The sequence below is a fragment of the Malurus melanocephalus genome, unplaced genomic scaffold (genome assembly GCF_030028575.1).
Source record: "Malurus melanocephalus ecotype Western Australia unplaced genomic scaffold, MMel_1.1 scaffold_291, whole genome shotgun sequence".
NCBI classification, from domain to species: domain Eukaryota; kingdom Metazoa; phylum Chordata; class Aves; order Passeriformes; family Maluridae; genus Malurus; species Malurus melanocephalus.
The window spans coordinates 783,509-807,019 of NW_026623523.1; the positions used below are offsets into that span (position 1 = coordinate 783,509).

A 23,511-nucleotide genomic window follows, 5' to 3' on the forward strand; every position below is an offset into this window, starting at 1 on the left:
AGTCAGTCAGATATGAGATGTTCTTCAGCAGCAAAGTGCAAAAAATGTAACAGATTTGTTCAAAAGGATGAAGTTCAAAAACAGAGAGTTTGACTTTTCTTGCTCTGAAACTACTGACAGTGAGGATTCTAAGTTCCCTGCTAAGTACACAGCACAAATTCAGGTTTTTCTTCTCTGCTTTTCAGAAGAAGACTAAGCACACCTTATTTTTGCAGGACAACAAAATACATGTACTTGCACTTCTGCCCACACCCAACGCCACCTGCACAGAACATTCGACACAAATTCTCAACCTGCCAAACCAGTTACCAACTACAAGTTTCCTATTCTGTAATGTAAATATTATTTTACTATATATCTAATACATTTTTCTGTGTAAGGTATACATTGTTCACTATTCTTTTGCAACTTTCAAAAGTGCACGATTGCCCATACCACAGACTCATGTTTGACAATGCTGAAGAATAAATGGATCTATATGGGCAAGGGTTTGATTCAAGATTTACACACAAATGCAAGCTGAGGCCACAATAAAACTCGTGATTATAAACACCTGCTCACACACAGATTCATCTATTTAGATATACTTTCAGCAATTACAAAGTTCAAATATAATTGAAAAAGAAAACAAAAAAACAGGCAAATCAAAGCAATATTTTTAGCGTGAGACCATTCATTCAGAGGATTGTTCAGCCATCCCTTACACAGTGTCAACAGTGAGCAGCACAGACTAAAGTCAATGGCATCAACTGATTGTGAGCACTGAATTCCTAGGGAGGAAAAGGATGTTCCACTTCCCCTTCAACAGCCTGCTCCCACCTGAGATCCTGACTGAAAAACAGTCTGGAAATAAAAAATAATGTTTTTTCACTAGTTCTCTGGTTCACAGTACACTTGCAGCMCCTTGTTTCCTCCAACCCTGTATAATTCACAGGGTGCTGGCCCTACACCCTGGTCCTCTAAACTCTCCATGTAACCGCAGGCTTTGCCCACAGAACAAGAAATTCCACATTCCTTCCTCTGCCACAGTGAGCTCATGGCTTTCTCAGACAGGCACAGCATAGAGGGATCATTATAGACAAAGGATATACACACAGAACTGAAAGCTGAACCGAGTCCCAGAGGATTTTTAAGAGCAGTGGCACACTAGAGAGACTTCAGGAAGGGCAAATAAGACTTGGTTATAGCAGGCAATTGGGAAAGGGCTGTTAATTTGCAAGGGTTTTAGGACTAGAAACTGAAGTGACTCAGCAAACCTTGCATCTTTTCAAAAAAGCCTACTGTCAAAAATGCAAATTACTTGTTTAATCTGGCAGGAGAAAGACAGTAATAATGTGACAAACATTAAAAGAAAACATTAATTATGTTACACATGCAAATGCAGACCACTGTTTCAAAGGGATTTGTGTTTACCAGTCTCACAGTGCCGAAGCATGCCTTTGTTACTCTATTTTTGGCTCATTTACCACATTCTTCGGAGAGTTGTTTTAAATTTCAAGTAGGGAAAGACCACAGCTGTCTGGCTTAGACCATGTGGAGAACCACAGCATTAATGAACATGACACAAATGAGTTTGCCCACACAAACACAACGGAAGATGAAACCAGAGGCTGGCGGATACCTCCATTTGTGAGTAATGACAATTGTGCACAAATGGAAAATTTGTTTAATTGTCATTTGGCTCTCAGATGTATGTGCGCATGGAGGAAAAGGGTTTTAATAGGCTGAGGGGAATGTAATGGCCAAGTTCAAACGCAGAGATGGAGATGTAGGCCAGAACGATCACAGACAAGAGGAAAAGGCTGCTGCAAAGAAACTTCCCATTGGATAAATTGAAAAAAAACCCCAGCTTTAACAAAGGTGACCAAACCTCAGCACTGCCTGTACCAAAACCCTGTAGGTGTTCAAGATTTGCCTGGCAGGGCCTCCACAACTGCCACTGACCTGCAGAGCTAGCTCTACCTGCACCAGAGCACCTGCACCACTCCCACCCTCACCCCTCCGTGCATCTCTTTACTGGCATTCACACAAGCTGCAGGCAGCCTCAGCCTTTACCATCACACAAGTTGCTGCTGGCCTGCTTTGCCATCCAATTTTTGCTGGATTTGCTGCTACGATTGTGGAAAATGGAAGAGGTGGGGGGAGGATCATTAATCATCTGTTTAAAGAACACACGTAACTCTTGTTAGGCAGCGGAGGCGTAAGGGAGGGTTATGAGTCTCTCCCAACAAGCAGAGGACACGACTGATGACACAGCCCCGACACTGAGGAAGTCCCAGCCACAAAACAAGACAGAACAAGCGTGAAGGGCAAAGGCAAGGCAGCTGTCAGATAGAGAAACACAGGAGATTAACAAGAACATGCAACTGTACACATACAGAAAGCTGAAGCTTTCTGGGATTTGTTGAGTATGTGAAAAAATCCTTGTAAATAACCCTGCAATCACACTGGGGGGAGCTATACACACATCACAAAGAATGGCAGAGCTAAAATTAAACACCATAATTAATTTTCTTTTTATCGCTGTCATAAAAACCTCTTCGTGCTTTGAACAGCAATCTTAAAGATTTTTTTTGCAGAGGAAACTAAACTACGTATGCAGAATATAGGTAAAGTTACTCAGCATSAAAGTGTTAATAAGGAAATTCCATGGCTTTATATATGTGTCATGCAAGCATGATTTTCTGAAATTCTTACCCTGGTTTCAGACGGCTTCATAATTTGTGGTTTTGATGCATCCGCAGAAGGAGACTGCTTCTGAGAGAAAAAAACAACAACAACTTTAATTTTGTTACACATAATTGTATTAAGCAAGCATAAAGAAACCAAAGTAATTTTAGATGCCCAGCTCAAAATAAGAATAAATTATTTTTGAAAATTGGAGTTACTATTTTAGCTCTTTTATCTGACCTGTACTTCTACAATACACAGATGTAGAATTATGACAGTTTGATGAAGCCCACAGACCTTCTTAAAACCTTATTTTTTCTCCTCTGATATGTACTGACAGCAAATTTTCCATGAAATATCAAGACAAACTCAAGTTCTGCTCTCATACTGAAGCACAGGATTCATCCACCGTTCTTTCTGAATTTTTTTAACAAAAAATGTGCCTTTAGATTTACTAGCTCATTACACAAAATGTTTAATGCTAAAGTAGCAAACTCAAATATGTTGAGGTAAAAAGGAATAATATGCAACACATGCCCCCCAATGTTCCTACGTGTCATCCGATCTTTTTGGAACCCTACAAAGGACATGGTCATTTTCCTGGCTTCAGGGATGTCAATCCAAGAACAGCATGGTGTTTATTTTCTTGTGGCTGTATCAAATTTCAAAGCCCAGAAATGAATACTTCAGTTGTCTCATCAATACTTCATACACAAGTAATACTACTCCTCTATTCCTGCTTCATGATCCTCTGCTCAAAGGTGCACTTTTTATTTTTGTATAAGCTCAAAACTGCATCCTATGATTCTGTGATTTGCTATCTCTGTCACAGTAACACATCCACAGGTCATATTTAGGATAACAGCACAAGTTAGCAATTTTTTTTTACATTTACTCTTATCTTCCATTTTTTTACATTGTTTCTGTTTATCGCGCCACTTGCTGCATGAGAACAGACATGCTGTTTGAATTAACTCAGAAACCGTATTACTACTCCACTCTCCAGGGTGACTTCTTACTTCCACATGGAAATTTTTTTATTTTCCTAACTTTTTGCAGTACAAACATTCCTCAGCAACAGAGACTGTTATTCTGTATTACAGAATTTCAAAAGCACACTATGATGATGACAGCATGGTCTCCCCACCCGGCTGGTTGCTCTCTTTCACACCTGAGTGAGAGGTTTTAATATTCTAAATCTATTTTATAGACAATCTGTACTCGTTACACTGCAAAAAAAAGTAAAAAGTAGTTCTGCTTCCATATACCTACAGATTGACTGCTAAATAGATGGGAACTTTTGTATGGGCTGAGATATACTGAGGAATGTACAGAGCCTCGCACATCAGGGCAGAGAACTTTTAATCACCTTTTAACATATTTCCACTAACTCCATCAGGTAACCTGCTGTCAACACGGTATTTTTCTTACTTTGCTCTTTAACAGTTTTTCCTCTCCTTTTCTTTCTTCTYCAAGAAATTAATCTGAATTCTTTCTGCATGACTAACAAATAAGTATCTGTTCTACACCTTCATATTAGTCACCCTAGTCCCTGTCTGTTTAGTAATAAAAACATTTATCTGAGCCCTTCTCCCTTCCCACCCTCAGAAAATTTCTACCACACTACCGTCTTACAATGCACTGAAAAATCCTTACCCATGTCCCAGCATAAACCTGCGGGAACGAGTAAACACCTCCCAAAACCCCAGCTGCCTCTTTCTGCCCGGTACAGCTGAAGGGCAGTGACCAGCAGAAGCAAAGAGGTGAAGGATGGAGGTACTCATGGAGGAAGAGAAGTCTGRAAAGAGGAAACAGCTCAAAGCACGGCTGCTGACCAGCAGCTGTGGAGAACACCAAACCACCATCCCTGGGGACACTCAGGGTTGACCCAGGGGAACAAAGACCTGAGGAGCCAGAGGGGAAAAGCAGGACAGGTGGGAAGAGCACAGGAGCCACCACAGAGCGCCTCGCTTCACTCCCACCACTTCCTGCCTGGGTTCCACAACAAGAGCCCACCACTTCCCACTCTCTCCCAAAAAACAACCACTTGGGGGAAGAAGCAGGGTCCTTGTTCTCCCAGCCCTTCAGCCACTGGGATCTGCAGCCTCTCTCAGTCTCTGCCAAGCTTCCCACACTCACAACCCCTGAGCTCCAACTCCTCTGGCTGCTCTGGTCACCACTGTGCCACCATTTCACCACCAGCCTGGCTCCAGGGATCAGCCTCTTACCACGCGTTGCTCCGGCACTCCCGGCCCCAGGACCCTGTGCTGCTGCCAGCTGTGCCCAGATGTTTCTGCCCACAGAGGGAGCACAGAAGGCGTGAAGCAGTGTGGGGACGTGTGTCAGGCGTGGAGGTAAATATTAAAAGTGCTGCCTGGCAACCAGCACAATACCCAACCTCCTGACACAGAGCTGCTGCGCAGCTGTGGCACACCCTGCTCACACCTCGGCATGGTTGGCCCAGACACCCCCTGGCAGGAGGGCTGACATGCCAAACAGCAAGGGTTTGACTGAGCAGGAGGCAGAGAAAGTCAGGAGATGCTGCACAGGGAGAGTGGRGTGACCCTTGAGCTGTCAGGGATCCCCAGAGGGTGGAGCCAGAAGGGAGAACCAGTGAGATCGGTGCTGATTCCCATTTTCCTGCAGCTGCATCCCTGTGGGTCCTGCCTGAAATCAGAAGCGGGTGCTGCAGGGTGCTGTGTCAGCCCTGGTGCCCTGTGAGTGCACAGCAGCCCCAAATCCAGCCTGGGGCACAGGAAACACACAGCTCTCATGTGAGAGGGGAGGCAAACCCACAGCAAGGCACCCAGGACCACTGCTACCCACCAGCAGATACTCCCTGCACAGGAATCCCAAAACCACCTCAGAAGGGACTCAGAAGTCAGGGAACAGGTTACAGGATAACACTAATTAAGCAAAGACTGATCCCTGTTAATTACCCCACCCTGCCAGCAGAGCTGCTGGGTGACCTGCAGTGTGGGGTAATTAACTGAGATCAGTCTTTGCACAGGAGCTGACCAGAGGACCTCAGGTGCTCTTGAGTTAGAGGATGGATTTCCAGAAAGGGCTGATACCTGGGTTCTAATCTGGTAAGAAAAACACCACCTTTGGAAACTCATTTGTCAAGTTAGCAGGGCACTATTCATGTAATTGTTGAAAGAGCTGTGACAGAASTCAGAAAGCGCATTAGTAAAACAAAACAAAAAACCTGGTCAAAAATCAGTTACGTAGTCTCACTGTGTGTACCTCAGAAATCTGCAAGTAAAATGGAAACTGCAACATGAGAAGAAGAAAACAATGGTGGCAAACATCAACGTGAAAAGGAAAAGCAAATAGCAGGTGAAGAAATCCTGGAAGGCTCAGTTTCACAGAACTAAAAATCACTTGAAGTACCCCAAAGTAGTGAGAGCTTAATTACAAATTCTGGAAATTCATAAGGAAGATTTATCAGACTGGGGAAGGCCATTGCTCAGGAGCTCAATGCACCAGGTGGAAACTCTGAAAGCCAGAAGAGATGCTGAAAACATTTACCAAGCAAACCATTCAGAAAAGCTTGGATGACAAGAAGAGAATAAATATGAATCAACAAGAATTAAGCAATGAACCTCCAGAGGAGGACACACTGTCACTGCAAATTCTCACTGTACTTAAGGCAATATTTTTTCTCAAATAAAACTGGGAAATTGGTCTGTAACACTAGGTTAAGCCATTGCTTTTCAACAATCTTTCTTTCAGCCAGCTTCCAGCCTGAATAAAACAGAGTTCCTGAAGGGATCCCTGACACTGCTGCTAGGGTGAAGGAGATCAGAGGCAGCAACACAAAACCTCAAAGCAACACCAAACCCTTCTAGACAGGCAGCAACAATGGCAAAAAGCATGTAAAGGCCACAATGTCACAGGCTGACATACTCCTGCCAAAAAAAGGGAAGGGGAATCTGGGAAAAAGTATTCTATTGCTGTGACAACATAAATATAAATGTAAAATGTAACTTTCAACCTTTTTGGCTTGAGCTTCTCTAGGTCAAGTGCTAGGACAATTCTGGCCATCACACCAGAGTATGGATAAATAAAGAAAGCTCTGAGGACAGGCTTAGGGGAGAAAAATGAAGAAAAAGTATGTATGAGGGACTTAGTGACAGGAAAGGTGAGTCAGCACCTGATGTTCTGTACTCTGGTCAGGGACCCAAGAAAATGGGAAGTGAAGAAAAAAGTGATTTATCCTTTAACAAAGAATCTCAGGCCTGTGCTCAAAGATCTTCTTTCTGGAGACGAGTCACTCTGTGGRACAAAGGCTGCCTGGACAAATCAGGCACGTCCAGCTCCAGAAGCCCTTGGGAGAGCTTATATAAATATTTATTGGGTGATCTAGCTGACCTCAGCCTAGAATAGAGGGCTGAAGAGCCACCCAAGTTCTCTTCTAAGCTGACACCCCTTAAATACAACTAAACTGGTGCTGCTTCTCAGTCTTAGAGCTCACAACACGAAAGATTTCACAATTACTAACTCCTAGGCAAGGAAAAACCTAATCTACCTGACTACCTGTAAAGTGACTGCTTCTTTCCATGAATGGCTCTGATACCATGCTTTAATTAACAGGCTCATAAGATGTGGGCAGCCAAAAGCTCTTCAGAGAACCATTGTGAAAAATAATGGGTTATTTGAAGTGTGAAATAGCACTTGAGCTGTTAAAGAGGTTAAACCTCCCACTTGCTTTGATGGCGTGTGGCAAGCGCAGTGTGGCTCTTCCATTCCTGAACACACACACAGGAGGCAGAATGAGGGAGAGGGGTGACACCAAGGGGGTGTGCATACACAAATAAATATGTAAGTATATAAACGTGTACATTTAAAGCTACACAGCGTCTAACACATGCAGTCACTTAAAATGGGAAAAAGGATTTAGCGCTGATACTCTTTCTATACTTTTTATTGCTACAGTATCTATAATAGCAGAGTTAAAAAATTACAAATTTGAGTGCTGCTGAGTCATCCCCCATCCCAAGTAATTTTCAGAATATCCTACTATTTTGCAAGTGCTRCTCTTACATACAGTTCTGCTATTACCTTTTTAAGAAAAACAACAGCTTTTTAAGAGAAAGATTAAAGTCCCCACAACAACCAAGAAAACTATATTCTTTTCTAGATTTCAGGCTCTCAGTTAATTTTGTTGAGGCTTAATATCAACAACTTCATGAAGCGGAACAGCATGATGGAGGTTTCTAGTTAGTACCTGTGCATTATACAGACAGTGGTGGATTTGTGCTGTGCTGTTGTGACGGTTTCTTTGTAGAAGTGGTGAGAACCATTTCCAAATGATTTACACTGCAATTTCTGATGGCTGACTTTGTCACATGTCCAAAGCTCATTGTCGTTTCTGAAACTCACCAATGCTGCATGTTACAAACACAGTCCCCTGCCCCTGCAAGCCACTGAGGGCAGGTGGGGAGAAAAAAAAACCTTGAAGGACAATTCCAGTCACTTTACGTAGCTTCATTCTAATTAAATCTAAAACTCTTTGACAAAGTTGTTGTTTTGGCTGGTTATTTTAATTTATACAGATAGTTGTAGTTCAGTTCATCAATATAACTGGTTTTAAATACCTGTCTTTCAAAAAAAAAAAAACAAAACCAAAAATCCACAACAAGAAGAAACCCTAGAGATGCTTTCTTGTGCTTTTTAAAATTCAGAAGCTCAGCTTGTGTGAATATTACCAAAAAATATGTACAATCTATTACGACCATTATAGTTCAAATTTCTGCAGCTGCTATTGTGGAAAAGAATAACCCTGAAATTTCATTATTCTGCCACTTTCTCACCACGCAGAATGAGCATTTGCAGCAATTATTAATCTATACCCAGAAGCAAGATCAACCACCATTCAGAAATGGTAAATGACATAGAGGAGATACAGCCATTTCCTCATGAAACAAAAACATGATAATTTTTTTAAGAGACTGGTTTGAACCAAGAAATTGAGATGCTGATTAGCTTGTAAAGACTCTTTTACAGCCTCAGATGGTGTTACATTTATTGATGATCATGTAACATCAAGCCAGACAACTTCCATAACACAGTCTCACTCTTACTGATTACTTCTACTTTCAAAACTAGAATAAAATTTCTGCCATTCTGGCTCTGAGATGAAACTTTTCAGTACTGCACCACTGAATTTTATGTATCAGCTAAAGCTGGTTAACCACACTTCAAATTTAACGCAACAGGTATTGAAGCAGTGTTTTTCAAGATAACCTACTTGCATAACGTTTGCTTTAATGTGACCAAATTTAAATACTCAGTGAGGCATGTGTGTTTATTTTAGAAAAGGTTGAGACTCTAAAACAGCTTCATGGTTGAACAAAACATAACAGGCCGGCAAGTGACAATTTACTTAAAGTAATTTTTGTACTATTTCACTCCTTGTTTAACTTACAACACCTCAATTTATGCTCGCTTATATGCAGAAAGTTTAGGATTGTGCAAAAAAATTTAGAAGTATCCCACAGCATATGGTAAGAAGCACTGTGCTTGTTTATTTCTTTCGGAAGCAGAGGGAAAGAGTTTGCTAGTTGATCACAATTCAGGCACTATATCACACAGCAAGAACCTTTACATAGTTATAATTCAATCTGTGGCCATGAGGAATCACTCAGACTCCAGCATGCAGCTTGGCTACTGCTTTATAGGCTTTACTACATGCAAAGGTAAACTCTATTTAATGTCCTATTATGATATTGGAAGTGATGTCTGAAGAAAGTCAGTATATTCCAAGCAGGGTAACACACTTCACCTGCTGCCTTCCCATTCTGTTTGTCTTTGGAAACAGATCACTTCAGTATCATAGGCTGCACAATCCTTGCATCTTTTCAACTACATCAACAATCAGCTTTAAACTCTCCATTCTTATTTGTTCTTAAAGCACACTCTTCAATTACCTCCTCTTGGTAACTTCCTGTTTCTGTGGCAATAAATTCTGCAAGTGAGCAAGTTTGAAATTTCACTTTCATTCAGTCATAATCAGATATTAGAAGCAGTGCCCCAGTCCTGTCAAGCCTCTTCTCAGGTTCCCACTCTGCACAAGAGAGGATTACAGTAATGTACTAGACAGTTACTGCAGCCTGGCCTCTCCTCTTTTTTTGCGGCAGCTCAGAAATCCTCTTTTCAGTTTCACCTCGTGCGAACATTTAGCATTTGGCTGCAACTTCTCCAGAAAACTGTTTCCATTTTCTGCATGTTGTTTCGAACACCAGAACGTTCCACAGTTATCTGCAGCAGCAAACTGTGGGCTGGCAAGTAAACACCAGGAAAGCAGGAGATTAGGTGCCAACCACATGCCATGAAGTGTTGCTGAGCTCAGCTAGGATTTGTGTCCCTTAGTCCGCAGTGTCACACAAAACCCTGCGCAGCAGAGCAGGGATGCAAAGGGGGAAATTACGAACAGAACCAGGGAGTCACAAACAGAACCAATACCCTCTAAAGGGGGCGTATCAACACACACTAAAATTACTAAAAGACTACTTCATCTTGACACCAAATATCTCTGAGGTTGTTGAAGTCAATTACTTCTACTGCAAAAAAATTCAAACCAGGCAATATCCAATGTGAGCAGCACTCTGAATGAGAAATAGTTTTTCAGCCCCAGAATGCAGAGAAAATAGGAAGTATTACTCATGAAACTGTATGAACTAACACATACATGGTCACGGTGGCTACTGAAATAAATGTAGAAAACACAGGAGAATAAATAAAAATCACCAAGTCAAAGAACCTTAATAGAACTTCACTGTTAAAACATCATCTAAGTGTAATACTGCATAACCAGGGGTGGTGGTGGTGTATCATTGGGCACTATTGCTTGATCGTTTTAGATAATTTCAATATTGTTTTATTATTCCCACTAAAAAGAGACAGATTGGGATACTTCCTGCTTCAGAACTGGCTTCAACTCAAACTTCAGACAGGTTCTTCAGCATGCTCTGGAGGAATAACTGTATTATGGTTCAATCCAAAAATATGAAATCCCATCTTGGTAAGGTTTTGTCCTGCCTCACAGCAGTTTTGCTCCTGGGGATCAAAAATGTTCATTTTGTAGTTGGTACGAGCAGTTGTACTGAGCATGGCATAAAGGCAGGCAGAGACCTGACTTCTTCTTTAAAACCAGAAGCTTTTCTGAGCCTTAAGGAGCTCCCAAGGAGTGCTCCAGACCACCACCCACCCTCCCTGTCCTCCTAACCAGGTTCTCTTTTTGGCAAAAGAAACTCTGGACAAAGCCCCGAAGTGTTAACAAGCACAGGCACCCTCCACTCAGGGAAACAAAGGGCAGAAATTGTGACAATGGAGAGGCTGGACACCAACCTCACCAAAAAAGCAGCTCCTTTACTTCCCGGAGACAAAAAGTTTCACCTCTACCCTCACTCCCAGTCCTTACAAGAACCACCATCTTCAGGGCAGTACAGCTTTGCCCAGAATTCAAACCGAGTCTGCCTACAGTGCAAAGCTCCACAACCAGAGCTGCGACGAAAAACTGGTCATGGAGTTTGTTTCTGCAACTACAGAAACAGCATTTTCTGCAGGCTCTACATACCCTATATATCGAACCAGTCAAGAGAAACAAAATAAAAACCATGAAGAACGAAAAAACCTAAACCCCAAAACAAAAACTGTTTTACATTAAAGATTAACTGTAACAAATGTCAGTCCAGAAAACAGTATGTCTAATGCAGAAGAAGCTGTTATTACATGCTTTACATCAATCTAAAAAACCACAACATTGAGGAAACTAGTTGTCAAAAAAAAAAAGTAAGAAACAGATAAAAAACTCAACAGAGGTGTCTACAACATTTAAAAATTCTGGGCTATTTAATGCACTATTTTCACTTTTCCAAAGGAGATGCAACACTACCAAAAATAATCAATTACAAACCTTAAGCAATATCTACCTACCTAATTTTTACCACTGCAGAATGAAAAGTATTTAATGAAAAGTACTATTTTTTTCCATCTGTTTGTCATATCAGACGTTTCAGCACCTTTTCGGTCATATTTTTAAGTGCAATAAACTAGTGATACCTGAGCACAGTTCAGCCAAGAAGTCGCTCTTGCAGATCACCACACCCTGACTATGCAATACTCTGTACAGGCACATAAGCTCTGCGTTTGTGTGCCAAAATAAATCATACAGGCCTTGGAAGCCAGAACAGCGTGGGCTGTGAGCAAGGAAAAAATTACCAGCCCCACCCCAAAACAAAAATATAAATACAGAACGACTGAGACACCGCTTTTAAAGCTCGCTCTTCCTTGTCCCTCTCTTCTCCAAACTGCCATGTCATGTGGTTTTACACAGTGTCTGAAAAGGCTGTTTCCAGTATGTTAAAATAAATTTAGGAGCTTATTAACTACACACTGCTCTGGAATGCCTCAAGTCTGCTGACAGGAGAACCACGCCAGAAAACCCTGGAGCTGGCAGCTCCTGTTATCGCAGCCCACAAAATTCCCAGAAGAAGGGGAGAAAATTAAAAAAAGAATAGGAACTACAACGCGAACACAAGCAAGCCTCAAGCAGAGGCAATTGGTAAGCAAACCCAGCATGAACAGCTAACTCACTCGGTAGACGTGTGGCTCCTGTTTCCTGCGGGGACGGCTGCTCCACGCCCAGCACTGGGGCTGTGGCTGCAGTTTCCGGGAGCTGCTGGCCAAGCCAAGCCCTCGGCGAGCCGGAGTAATTGCTGAGCCACGCAATCTCCACCCGGCAGCACGGGGAGGGCACCCAGACCAGCAGGTTCRGGCTTCCACGCTAAGCCACGGTGAGCAAACCCCTCCTCCTCCTTCTGGGGTCGCTTCTGGGGTTGGCCGGAGCAGGGTCTCCCAGCAGGGACAGCTGGCACCGAGTTGGCACAGAAAGCCACGCAGCAAAAAGCAGGAAGGAAGCTAAATTCAGCATAAAAAAAGCAGTGTTTGCCTTCTACCTTTTGATTTCCCACCACTGGTGCCAATGGAAGGAACCCACTCATTTCCCCTCAGCAGAGTAATATCCCTGTTTTAAGTTTACAGTCCCTAAATTTGACTGTAAATTGGTAAAATGATTACCCAGACTCTCTGAGTACATGGATGTTAYTAAGTGAAAGTAATTGTGGTGATTTAGGCCACTTAAGGCCACCAAAACTTAACTGACAAGTACTATTTTTAAGCATAACAAATCCAAATAATCGGTATTAATCTAGAAATTCAAAGGTGCTTCTTGAAATGCCAATAGTAATCTGCTCTCAGGTTTTTTTTTTTTTTTGCTATATAATTGAATTTTCAATACTTGTAGTTGGGGTTTTTTAAAGAAAAAGCCCCTGCACCATTAACAAGCTATTTTTTTAAAGAGCCTCCATGCTGCCCTTTGTCTTGAGGGAATAGTAAGAAACAAGTCAGCTCTGTAAGGAAAGTAGGAAGGGAAAAGCACCTGCAGACTGATGAAAATACCCAATTTCTGAGTGAAGCATAGAATGTTCTTATGAAAGGATTTTGCTGTTTTCACCACTGCACAGCTTAGCAAATTGCAAATCCTATATCTATGCACAAAGCCAGTTCTTGGCACCTTCTGTACTCCAGCAGCTTCCAATTTTTGATATTTATGTCTACTTTKAGCATGCCTCTGCCACCAAGAACGCCAGCACTGTCCTCCATATAGACAGAGTCCTCCTGATTTTCACGTGGAGGTTATGTTCTGGCAACAACTCTGAGGGCAACTTCCAGGAACAGCCTCATGCTTTGTCACAGTCCTGCTGCAGAAAACCTGTGAATCTTTGTGTCATGACACACACGTACCCTAGGGAGAACATGAAAAAGAAGTGCCCAGGTAACCTGAATTATTATTTTTCTAAATAACTTCAAAATTTAGAGACAGTCTTTCCAAGCTCCATAATATGACTGGGAACCTAAGAACATATGCATTTCTGTGGACATTCCCAACCAATTCTCTGACTTCTGATGCCTTCTACTCACTAGTGCTTTCCTTCACAATAAGGTGCCTCTGCAAAGGTCACAAATTTGGTGACAGTTGAGTAAGATGTATAGCAGAAAAAAACATGAACAGTAAATACACTGAGCGTACGTGTCACTTCTGATGATAACCTAAATAGACTTGTCGCTGCAAAAATAGTAGGGATTTCACTCAAAGATTTTAAGTAACTACTCTTCTTTTACCTTGTTTTTCTGTTTGTTGCTTAAGAAAGCAAAGTGAATCCCTTTAAAAAAGTGTTAATTTGGGTGCCAGCTGAAAGTAACTAACCTTAAATTTCTCCAGTCATTAAGGTCAAGAAGCCTCCTCTGAAAATCTGAAATAAAAACACTTCTTACTGCATTTCCACTCTTGTTGAGCTCTCCCAGCCCTGCTGCAATAGTCCATGAAAGCAATACAAATATTCTCACTTCTCTAAGCTATAGCAGACAGCCAGGAAGAAGAAAATAGTTGCTCATTAAGAGCAATGCAAAAGTTCTGCAACGTAAAAAACAGCTAAACTTCATCTGTTATCAACAGAAATACCATATAAGAACACAAAGATCCAGGAAGGGTGCTGGATCCAGCAGTTTTCAAGTATTAGTGCCTTCTAATAATAGATATGATTGAACATTGAGGTGGAAATTGGCTTTCCTGGTGGCTGTGGAACTGGCAAAAACTTTATTAAAGGCTGTAAAAGGAAACAGAGCAGCACTGGCAGGGGACCTTCTGCGGAGGAAGGAGGTTAGTTCAGATTTTCCTCCTCCCTGCTGCCTGCTAATCCTGGCAGCCATGACCTGGTTTGAGCACCTTGGCAGCTGGTGTGCGTACACTGTAGGGGCTGGTCTTAGGCAACCCAGCAAACATTCCTGATGATGACATTCTGACCTGAACCTCCCTTTTCACCCCATTTATCTGGCAAGGCATTAAAAGCCCCCTAGTACAAACCGACAATCAAACAAGACTTCCCCATCAAAGAGGAAAGAGAGGCTTTGTGGCAGGCACAAACGAGTCAGAACATCTGTTTCAGTTGAGCCTCCCTAAATTATTCATTTAGATTTGAGTCACACAAAAACTGGGCACATCCAGGTTGCTAAGTAAGCCTCCGTGCAGAGGAGGAGGAGGCCAGAGAGGCGGCGCTTCTTGCACCACAGGGACACTCAGGCAGCCAAATAATCTCCCTGTAAGAGCACACTAGGCAGAGGCAGTGACTAAACACTGCCTGCAATTCCAGGAACTCGAGAGTGACACARCAGAGAGCGCAGGAGTGAAATGAAGGCACAGAGAACTCATTTCTGATAGACGGCACACCGAAAACAAAGCCAGGCAGCTGAGTGCTTTCCCTTGGACCATCAGGCTGCCCACACACTCAAGCATGACACAATGACAAGCCCTCGTCACACACAAGTTCTTGCATCTGAAAGTCAAAAACCCCAGAAGAAACAAGCCATCAGTTATTATTACTTAGTAGCTGAAAGAAAAATTACTCAGGCCTGATGTGGAGGCAGCAAAATCCCTCTTGGCTCTTCAGTTTAATTAATTTCACCATAAGGTAGGAATAGGTAAAAAAATAAACAGTGTGAGATGGAGCAGCTTAACAATCCCACCTCCCTTGCCTCTAGTAAGGATTTAGAAATTTATCTACGATAAGTAAAGTCAAGTATGTATTACTGAACAACAGAATCATCAAAGATACATCAGGGGAAATAGATAATAGAAGAAACAACGGTCCCAAATTAGCCAAAAACTGGTGAAATATTTTGGATTGCACTAACAGATTAGGTTTTGTTTTGCAGCAAAACAGAAAGGGCTGTCTTGCCTTTCAAGAATACTTCCTTTCCTCTAAAATTTCTGTTAAAAAAATCACTGCAAAATTTTGTTTGCAATAGGTATTTTTAGAGACAAAAACAAAGATGGAGAAGAATACAGCCAGACAAATGGCCTGCAAAGGGTATGGGTGGCACAAACTACAAGAACAGAACAATAAATATCTGAGTTTTACTCTATTTTAAATAACACTAGAGGATCACAGGAGATTGTTGAAAGTAGAAGCTATAATTAACAGATTTAGTGTAAGTGAAAAAAGGTGGAAATGGCTGGGTAAGAACTAAAGAATAAAAAAGACTAAACTTAAATTAGCTATCAATTAGCAGTCAATATTAGTATGAGGTGAGTATTTTCATGGAACATATTTTTTACCAATAAATATGTTGGGAGTGCCACAGAAACTGTAGAAGCACCAAGTACTGATAAAATGCACAACCAAAGCTGCCACAATCTAATATACAGCAACTCCTGGCAATTCCATTAAATTATTTCCATGACACAACCTTCCAGATCTCAGGCTTAACAGCGTGTATAGATTGTGCCTTTCACCTCTGAAGTTCTTTCTACTTATCACAGAGAGAATATGCGCTGAAAAAAAAGACTTAGAGATGTGTTAGTCAGCAAAWTAGATGTAAACATCCCTGGGACCATGCAGCTGGTGACTGATGGAGGCTACAGATGCAGAACGACATCCAGCTTGGCTAGGAGAAAAATCCTGGCAAAGTGCAAGAAAATGGAAAGAAATAAAAAAAAAAAAAAAACACCCCCCAAAAGAAAAAAAAACCCCTTCCTGAGCTATCTTTAGTGATAGGGAAAAAAGACTGGAAAAAGGGGACAGCGGGATTTATATCCTTGTCACCTCGCTCATTTAGTAGCAAGGAAAAAGAAATTACTTAGGTAGCATACAAAGATATTTAGGAGTATTATTTGACAAATGCACTGATTAAGAAAATAGAAAATCCCCTTCAAAAGCAGAAACATTTCCTGTTGTTAGGATCCTTCAAAAAATGGGCTCTCTCCAGACATGGAACACTTTAACACTGTGATGCATCAATGGATCCCTCTCAGCTTGACTTAGGACCAACCAGCCTCACATCTTGTGTGTGGACTGAGGAGCTGGAAAGCCCCTGGCTCATTCATGGGAGTGAAGGTTGGTTGAGAAATATCAAAAGGTGCTTTTGAAAGCCAGAAATTTCAGGGCAACCAAAGAACAGAACAAGGAACCACAGCTAAACAAAGACATTGATTTTGTCTCCACTGCTGACAAGCACCCAAATCCCTCACTCTTGAATACTGCCATTAAAATGGACCCAATCTGAGCTCTCCCTGAATGCAGCTGGAGTTAAGCTTTACTGTCAAACTTCACTGAATTCCACCAAACAGTCAGAAATACTTATTTGCCTCARTAAAACACACTGCTCCCTCTCCTTTGAGTGACCTGCATTTTACTCATCTGTGACAATTATGCACCTAACGATGGCTACCAGGTACAGCATCAGCAAGACGATTTTCAACACCCTCTTTCAACACCCTGCAAGGTCTTGAGCACCCTGTTTCCCTTCAGAGAGCATCATCTGCACTCCTCTGCAGGTGGAGTCGGCTTTAAAATGTCTCTTGCACGGTCAGCTGAACTGCTCCAGGGGCAATGAAAGCAAAGAGAAACTCAGTGCTTCAAACTCACCAAGTAACACCAAGTTAACAGAACCAAAAAAATACACACACCTCAGGGAAAAAGAACCACAGTCCCCCAAAAGCCAAATGTAGGTTGCCATTGATATCAAAGGGGCCAGGATTCTTTAAAAAACCCGGGAGACTTAAGAGAGAACATGTGAAAAGGGAGAATGTTACCCTTTATTCCCTCAGGACATCAATACTGGTATTCTGCTGACTTGTGCTCCCCTTTCATTTCAACTCACTAAAATTTCCAACAAATGATGAAGAACACCCTTGTGGTATTACATGCTGGCAAAAAATCTATTTTCTATCCCACTGCAGGAGATGGAGTCATACTACCTCTTTACTTAACAAAAAGACCATTTCCTTGAGTATGTATTACCTTAGCAGCAGCAGATGCTCCACTTGTCTCTGTTTTGAGGGGCTGGCTGACATTAGCACTTGCTTGTCTCTTCTACAAAAATAAAAACACATAATAAAGGTCAGAAATTTTGATGAGGAAAAAGTAAAGCCAAGCAAAACTGAAAAAAAACCCCAAACCAAACCAAAACAACCAAACCCCAAGTATTAAAAAACGAAGTACACTTAAAAATGTCATTAGAACATTTTTGCAAGGCAAGTCATCAAAGAATGAATTCTCCCGCATGACTTGAATTCAAACAGGCACATTTCASAGCCCAGAAAGTGCACACCCAGGACAGGCCGAGTTCTCTTGCAGTGTTTTATGGAGGACACATAAATCTGTGCTATTTCCTGTTGCACAGAGACTGCATTTTAAGTTAACAGTTAAAGTAACAGTAACTGTATATAAAGTATCACGAAAATAATGGGGAAAGCCATTGCTGTTCAGACAGAATGTGAATGACTAACCAGGAGGTAACATCCACAGGCAGGGAAGATAGAAAGCTGAGGGTAAAATTAGAGTTTTTTCTGAGAAGCACAAGATTCACAAAACAATTAAAGCTTTCACATTTCAACTGCTCTGCAAAGCAGGTCAGGATGCAGAAGGACCAGAGATTCAAACAACAAACTCAGAAGCACCAGTTTTCAATGGAAGGGACACCAGATTTGTAACAGTGGRAAATCCAGAGACCTCTACCACCAACATAATTCCACCTCCTGTTCTCTTTCTGATTTTAGCTTGAAAACCTGGAGATCACCTGGAGCAAACACAGATGCACATTCAATAGCCACCTCCAGTACAATGATCACCCACTGTGGCCATGTACACAAGGTTAACATGACCAATATATGGCCCAAATCTGGTACCGACACTAACAGAGAGGGATCTTACATCAGGGACATCACACTTAGCACTGGTCACACTGGAGACAATGACATCCCAGTAAGACTTCACAGAATGCTGCAAAACCCAAAGCTAAAAAACAGCGATTTTTGCCTGTTAAAACGATGTTAGGAGTGCCCCAGCTCAGAACCCTCCTGCACAGCTGCTGAAGTCCAGTGCTGCCCCAGTCCAGACCTGCCCAGCCACTGGAGGCCAGAACCTGTGGTTTCTGCCCAGGCTGAGGAATGTGGTTAGAGGTAAAAGCAACAGCAAAACCCAGAGACACACAGAATTCAATTCGTCACAGCTCCTCTCCATCCTGTGTCAGACAGATTTGTCTTGATATTTTCTCGTCTGACCACACATTCCTAAGGGAGCACACAGCCTCCTTCCAAATACTCTTCAAACCTTGTTAAAATGAACATTTTTAATTCCCTCAAGGAGGAAACAGTGTTCCAGCACAAGTGGTAATRATCCTGAAGGCTGGTGATGGAGGTGTGATGCCTTAGAATTTTACAGAGACAGTACAGAGAGGCAGAACACCTTGGGCTTTGTCTCTGACATAGTGCTCTGAAGACTCTGTAATTAGCATTATCCACAAATCCTTCAATTTTTTGTTGAGCTGTCCAAGTAGTTTGAAGTGTTAGACCCCCTTTTAAAAGAGGAAGAAAAAAGAGTCAAACAAGCAAAACTCTGAAGAGCAATCAGTATTGTGGGCACGCTTGAGCACCACAGATCTTGACTGCCACCTCCTGCTCAGCCTTTGGCTCGGGGTTCATGGTGTTCAGGATTTACCTGTGCTACCAAAAGTTATATCTAACAGAGCTGTGATGCTCTGAAAATATCACAGGATCACAGAATTCCACGAATCCACAAAGTACAGCTTTAGAGAAGGGAGTCTTTATGACACCTACCAAAATTGCAGGCACAAGGGTAGCTTTCACCACCCCCACCAAGTCTGAGCTACAAAAATACTTCAAAAATCAAAACGAACTAAAACAAACGAAAACAAACTGATTTAAAAAAAAAAAAATCCCAAAACAACAACAACAGCAACAAAAAATCCCAAACCGCTCCAAAATGAAAATAAAAAAAAAACAGGCCAGAAACCAGAAACAGAAAACCCCACTCCCCAAGATCAGCCCCAAAAAACCAAGGAAAAAAAACAATGCCTACCCCCGAAACCAAACAAACAAAAAAAAGCCCCCTCCAAAAAAAACACAACCAACTAACAGGGTGAAATAAATCCTTGCTCAGAGTATGAAGTTATATTAATAAACTTAGCAGAAAAAGGAAAAAAATGYTAATGCGAACATTTGTTTGGTGGTAAGCCAAATGGCAATAAAACATAAAGAAAGGAGAGAGAGAAGAAACAAATACATTCTCCTCTGGAATAGAGAAAGACTACCTGGAGATGAGCCAAGTGGAAAGTTAAGTCACCAGATCAAATGAGTATTAATTAGTGAATCCTGGCCACTACACATTGAGTAATATGTATTTTAGTTCCCAGAGTAATTTCTCAATAGAAACTTCTTTGGTATCTACCCCTCAATACATTTGCAAAAGCAGAAGGACTGGCCATATAATTTAATTAGGTTCATCCTTCTTTCACTCTGATTAAAATAAGGATGTTCTGGTGTTTCCCTAAGTGTTCCCTCCAGGCAAACCAGCTCCAACACCCTTTATTGACAAATACATCAGAGCTGTTCCCATCTTCTCCCCCACCAAGAAGTGGAAAAGTATTTCTCTTCTGTGACAGACTCAGGCGTGAACAGCTGAAAAACTACTTTGCAGCTGTACTCACACCTTACTTCCCAACCTGATAATAACAGAGACCAKGAATCACCAAAGCACAGAGTGTTTATGAAATGAGTTAAAAGAATCATGGGCTTGTACAGAACTGTGCATGAAGGAATAAAAGCGGTGGCACACAGGTACTTATAATCTACTTTTCATTATTAGCAGTGGTTTAAAAAAAAACAACAAAAAACACAGTTTCAGAGTGGAGTATTAATTCTGCAAGTTTAAYAAAGGCAGGGTGAAGTTTACATCCTTCTAATAAGCAGATTTTCTAARGAAAGACATTTATTAAGACTGGCATCCAGAAATGTGGACTAAATGTTTATTTTAGACTACAACATTCAAGTGTTCGTTGTAATATTGCAGTAAGAATGCATACGGCACACTTGTTTTAAGGAAGAAAAAAACCCACAAGAGACAAGAATGTGCAATCTCTGTTCTGAAAATGCTTTCGACAACCATCAGCAGCATTTCAGCCTCCCTCTATCAATCTTTCATTCAAGATCAGCTCAACAGCATTCACCCTATAATCTTTGTGCAGGCAGAGACTTACATTGTAACAGCTCTCAACCTTTACCACAATTTAAGTGAAATAATATTATTTTTCAACTAATTTGGCATTTTAGTCAAAAGAAGCATCAAAACAGAAAAGGGAGACAGACAAAGGAGCTAATGCTGTGCTTTTCAGAACTCTTCCACTCCTCCAGATTAAAGCCACAATCCCCTGTGTCAGTGTCCAAAGTGCCGTGGGGTGTGAGGAGGAAAGAAAACAAACAAACAATGCACTTACATATAAATACTTCGGTATACAAAGTGGAAAGAAACCTCACWAACACTGCAGATGAAAGTTACCCATGCACTTCCCCTACTCAGACCAGCAGGGGGCACCCCAACAGGACTGTCACCAGTTATAATGCCTTTACTCAGCATTAATGCTGTTTTGGAATAAGGACGCCTAAGTGGCAGGTATCAGGATTAAAACCTATGACAGACATACTGATTTCAGAGCAAAGAATCAATTCTAAAATGATTGAGATGCTTTAGCACCAATCATCACTGTCATCCTTTCAAATGAAAGCATGTATTTCCTGGTAAGTACAATGAGCTCAGCAAGCAGCACATGTTCTGCCTACAGTGCTGCAAAGAACAACTCAGAATTCCAGGACACATTAGAGAGGGTCGTGTTTCACACCAGGAAACAGGTAATATTTTACCATTACCTGGTAAAATATGGCCTCACTCTAGGCTGGGGCTTCCAATCCCTAGAATATATGGCTCTGTCTCCACTTTTAATATCACATTCTCACATCCAGACAGCAGCCATGCACAGGCAGGGCTTTTACACAGATACAGAACCTCTCCTTGGTATTTCCCTCTGTGACAGTAAAAAGAGAACAGGTTTTATTATGAACATATATTGTAACATATCAATAATATATTATTAACATAGATCCACTCAGAGGAGTGTTTCAGAGCACAGCCACACACAATGTGAGCACTTTTTCTGCATTGCTCTTGTGAATTTCATTTGGCTGTGCAGCAGAACACACYCTGCCCCCAAAGCAGCCCTCTGACAGGGAGCACTGACTGCACATGGAGTGCAAGAATAGGACAGCAGGACCATGCACCTCACTACAGTGCAAGACCTGCCTTCCTGAGTTTGGGTAAGTTTCATTTTTATCACTTCCCTGTCTCTAGTAGTAGTCAACAGCAAACAGAAAACAAAATCAGTGACGTAGAGCAAGAGTATTTTKAAGAAATATCAACAGTTCATGTTCATACTGATATTTCTTCTAAATACTCTTGCTGGCTCAAACAATTTGTGAGCCAAAGACTTCTTTACTTCAGTGTATTTCATAAATCATCCTGGGTTTTTCTTCAGTGATTTTGTCCCATCTGCTCTTGAAAACATTTATATTTTAGCATACAAGAGCTCCTAGAGCACAAGTGCCCCAATGGCCTCAAAAGTGGAAGTGACCTGTAACTAGTAGAAAGGCACACACATACACGTAAGCTGAAGACAACGTCAAGATGAGGGATTAAATAAACCCACACCAGCTGTCCCTCATATGCTACCAAATTGCTAAAAGCCTTAGAACACCAGAGGGCAAGGGAGAGAAAGGAAATTTACTATTTCAAACATTTAGCAATGGCATGCTGCAAACACGTTGGCTCAGGACCACGATGTCACATCACAGTGAGAGAACAGAGGGACAGATATGKGAAAAGTGCAGGCAATCGCTCACTTTTACAGGGTGACAGGTGCATCCCAGCTGCAGAAATATGCCACAGCTTCAAGTGCATGAGCATCCAGCAATTCCGACAACTACCATACACACACAAGGAGTGAAAACATCTCCATCAAGTTGAACTAGATTTTTGAGAAATGTGTTTTTTTCCTCTTTGAATTGTGAACTCAATAAATGTAAGGTTCTAACAACCAAGACAGGAAGATTTAAGATTGATTCCTGTGGYTTGAGCCTTTGTCCTGGAGCAGTGCCCAACACAACATAACACACGCTTTTACTGACATTTACACTGATGAAGAACTGCCTTTATTTTTTTCAATTACTATTCTAAGACTTCTGAACTTTCCAGCACACCTTGTACCTGTTTCTACCAGGCCCCATGCACAGACACACACTCAGCTGCTAACCATGAGACTGACAGACTGTGTGAATCTCAACCTAAACCTGACCTTTCCTGTGCAAGCAGATTCCCCATCCTATCTAAATTTAAAAGCTCGAGCATCACTGCAGAAATGATGCAGACAAATATGGCAGTATCTCTCCTCTGCTAACATCTTTTAGCAATGAAGTGATGGAGACCAATCTTTCCAAGGACAACATGGCCCTGTCAACCACAGTTTCACAGTTCCATCCCTTCTGTGCAACTCCATGTCTTACCAAACAAGTAATCTATCCACAGTAATCATGCTGTTTTCTTCAGTCTGCTTTAGACCCTCCCAGAAGAAAGGCTTAAGAACTCCGTTTTACACCCTAAATGTTCATTTTGAATTCCCCTTGATGCCGCAGCTAACTGGCATCTCCCACTCAAACCAGTGCCAGGCCTTTCCCACCTTTGCTTTTCAGAGCTCTGCTSTCCTTCTCTCACTCCTTCAGGACACTATACCTAAAGAATCTGAGATACAGAGCTGTTTGTTGTTATACTTAGTAAAGCAACAACCATACTGGATTTTATGTTTTCCTTTCAGTATGGATAAAAACTCTTCAAAGACCTTCAAATTTTCTTGTAATTTTCATAATGCCAAACC

The 23,511-nt window shown here is 41.6% G+C and overlaps 1 protein-coding gene across 7 annotated transcripts in view; it reads right to left on the reverse strand.

Moving 5' to 3' along the window:
* The window catches only part of CAST (calpastatin), a 51,097-nt gene that overhangs the window by 21,355 nt on the left and 6,231 nt on the right, over window positions 1-23,511 (reverse strand). For 6 of the 7 annotated variants that reach the window (XM_057376797.1, XM_057376795.1, XM_057376796.1 and 3 more), the window contains exons 3-4: window positions 17,535-17,606; window positions 2,698-2,757 (exon numbers count right to left, since the gene is read on the reverse strand). In XM_057376797.1, coding sequence (XP_057232780.1) covers window positions 2,698-2,757; window positions 17,535-17,606 — 132 coding nt within the window. Of the gene's footprint in view, window positions 1-2,697; window positions 2,758-4,898; window positions 5,034-17,534; window positions 17,607-23,511 lie in introns of those variants that run through there. The other variant, XM_057376798.1, reaches the window with a different exon arrangement.